This window comes from Penaeus japonicus, unplaced genomic scaffold, assembly GCF_977035675.1.
Source record: "Penaeus japonicus unplaced genomic scaffold, GWHDUDI00000001_assembly GWHDUDI00000029, whole genome shotgun sequence".
In the NCBI taxonomy this organism is placed as follows: domain Eukaryota; kingdom Metazoa; phylum Arthropoda; class Malacostraca; order Decapoda; family Penaeidae; genus Penaeus; species Penaeus japonicus.
Window position 1 is genome coordinate 16,689,318 of NW_028234431.1, and position 2,500 is coordinate 16,691,817.

General features: G+C 40.9%; 1 protein-coding gene across 1 annotated transcript in view; it reads right to left on the reverse strand.

Moving 5' to 3' along the window:
* The window catches only part of mtd (TLD domain-containing protein mustard), a gene marked incomplete in the record, with an annotated part of 375,089 nt that overhangs the window by 113,482 nt on the left and 259,107 nt on the right, over positions 1–2,500 (reverse strand). Inside the window, 1 exon segment of the mRNA XM_086553982.1 lies at positions 1,470–1,561. Within this exon segment, the coding sequence (XP_086410108.1) occupies positions 1,470–1,561 (92 nt within the window).

Below are 2,500 nucleotides of genomic sequence, written 5' to 3' on the forward strand. Positions count from 1 at the left end.
CATATCTAACTCTACGGAATATATACGCCATTGGAACAACGAGATCTTTAACAAGGCTGCAACAAGTACACCACAGAAAACGAAGATTTGGGCTCACTATCATAATCAACACATTCCGTGATTTTCTCCATAGCTAACAAAAGTAAAGTATATTTCACATCAAGGGACATAATATATATGCCATGAAAACGACCGATGGCTTTCCTTAATTAGTTGTTAATAATGAGCTTACTACCTTCAAAAAGCATCAATGCTTCAAAAAATAATAATAAAATAAAAACTCGTAAATGCCAATATCGGCAAAACCTTGTACCGGGATCTGGTTTGCAGTCTGGGACTGACGATGCATCATTCCATGGTCTACGTGGCAATATCTGATTTTACTGTACGAGAAAAAACATGGAAATTATGCACAAGAAATTTCGTTCCATGTGAAACCCTATTGGAAAGTGTTATCAGATAAATGGGTGTAGCATTACGGTGCTAGATAGAAGATGCTGGCCATATATATCATATGCTTAGGACTTCGAAATAAAATTAATTTTAAATCCTACATCAGTGAACTTGCTAGAAAAGGAGCTGGGAAACAAACAGCACTGAGGCGACTTGCTACTCTTTTCTACGCAAAAGGCTGCAGGATTCGACATCAGCACCGCCCAAACACTGGAAAGTATGGCTGGCCTCACTCTACTTGAGAAGACAATCAATGGCTGCCACCATTACGAGCTATAGACAAAAAATCAACGTATACCATAAGAGAAAAACCTGTCAGTAAATTCCCAGTGAAGCAGTCACGGCCCAGGACCTACCTCCCTATACCAGCGATCGTTCCTACCTCACCACTCATCTAAGGAGCAAGATTACTATTTCTTAGAATTAACTTAATGTGTGAAGCTAGCTTAAACAGGTCTCATTTCCCCTTCTATATGTATGATCAATATGCATATGTATATTGTAATAAATTCCAGAAGACATTTTCTTAATATGCACTAGTAATACGTATGCTATATGGATGTGGGTAGCCCTTGGATAGTTGTATCTAATAATCTATTTCATTGCATAGCTTCTTGCTATAGCTTATAACCGTATTTATTTACATTTCCCTTTAAGTATTTTATAAAATTCACTATAGTGAATAAACTATGAGATGAATGGGGATGGAGATTTTCGCTTGATAACTATCAAAACTAACACCAGACAGCACAATGCTCCCTCTGTTAGTAACACTTGACCCACAGCAAGGTCATCAAGGTCGCTCCACCTCGACTGAGATCTCCTCCCCTGACCAACATTGTACGTTGTTCCGGCGTGCCCAGCTCTCTCCAAAAAAATATATTTTATCACTTATAAGCAATCAACAATTACCCATGAATGTGATCCCCTCTTAATGCCTCCCAATCCAATTTAATATTCTATTGATTACAGGAAAGGAGAGAAGCGGAGGAAGAACACCGTGTGTGTGTACTCACCGTATAAGTCTTGCAAGGCGGATTGGGTTGGCCGCGGCCTCCCATCTTCTTCTCGCTTCCCGATATGTTCTCCTTACTGCCATCTACGGGTTCTGGAATGCAGAAAAAGGGACAGCTTAATCAAATGAATTGCTAAGAATAAGTATGTACGGATGGATCTATTAATATATGTAACGGTAAACGGTAAAATATAAGTAAATGCATGTATATACTGTGTGTGTGTGTGTGTACAATGAAACTACAAGTCAATGAAAATGCAGGATGAAAAAGAAGAAGCGCGGCAACCGTGACTAGTGGAAGTACCTCATCAGTAGTGGCCATTCCACCTCGCCGTTAAAATAGGCCCCGCATCCCCGCTCCCTAAGACTCCTCCCATAAAGAAGGATCAGGGTGTGTTTACAGTCCACATCCTGCAGGATCATCCCTCCGGACTACTCTTCTTCCTCAACTTCCGCTGCTTTTCGGGCGACCCGAAAGTATTAAGTACAATCAAGACTTTCAGAAACATCATGCACTAGGCTTAATATCAGTTTATATCAGTGTCATTAAGAAATGCACTGCGCAGTAGGAAACAACCCAATATCAATTAAATCAAAATAAGTTATTCATCTTGTGTAGTATGAAGTAAAAACTGCCGGTTTACTACTACACATCTGTATGTGTGTGTGTGTGTGTGTGTGTGTGTGTGTGTGTGTGTGTGTGTGTGTGTGTGTGTGTGTGTGTGTGTGTGTGTGTGTGTGTGTTTCCTATCCATCATATTCCCTTACATATAGCGATTCCAGACAAGTTAAATTGACAACAAAGACCCCAGACCTCCTCCTTCGTCCCTTTAATTATCCAGTTGTACAGCTACCCAATATCACCAGTCCACCATACCTTCACCACTGCTAATACTAGTCTCTCCAGGACATTTCTCACGCGGTTTTCTCTCGTCGGTAACTGGGTGAACGCGACTGCCAACTTCATGGTCTCTGAGATGGTTCCCCTTCAAGAAACTGACCAAGTACCAGGTCCTGTAGGTCGACATGGCC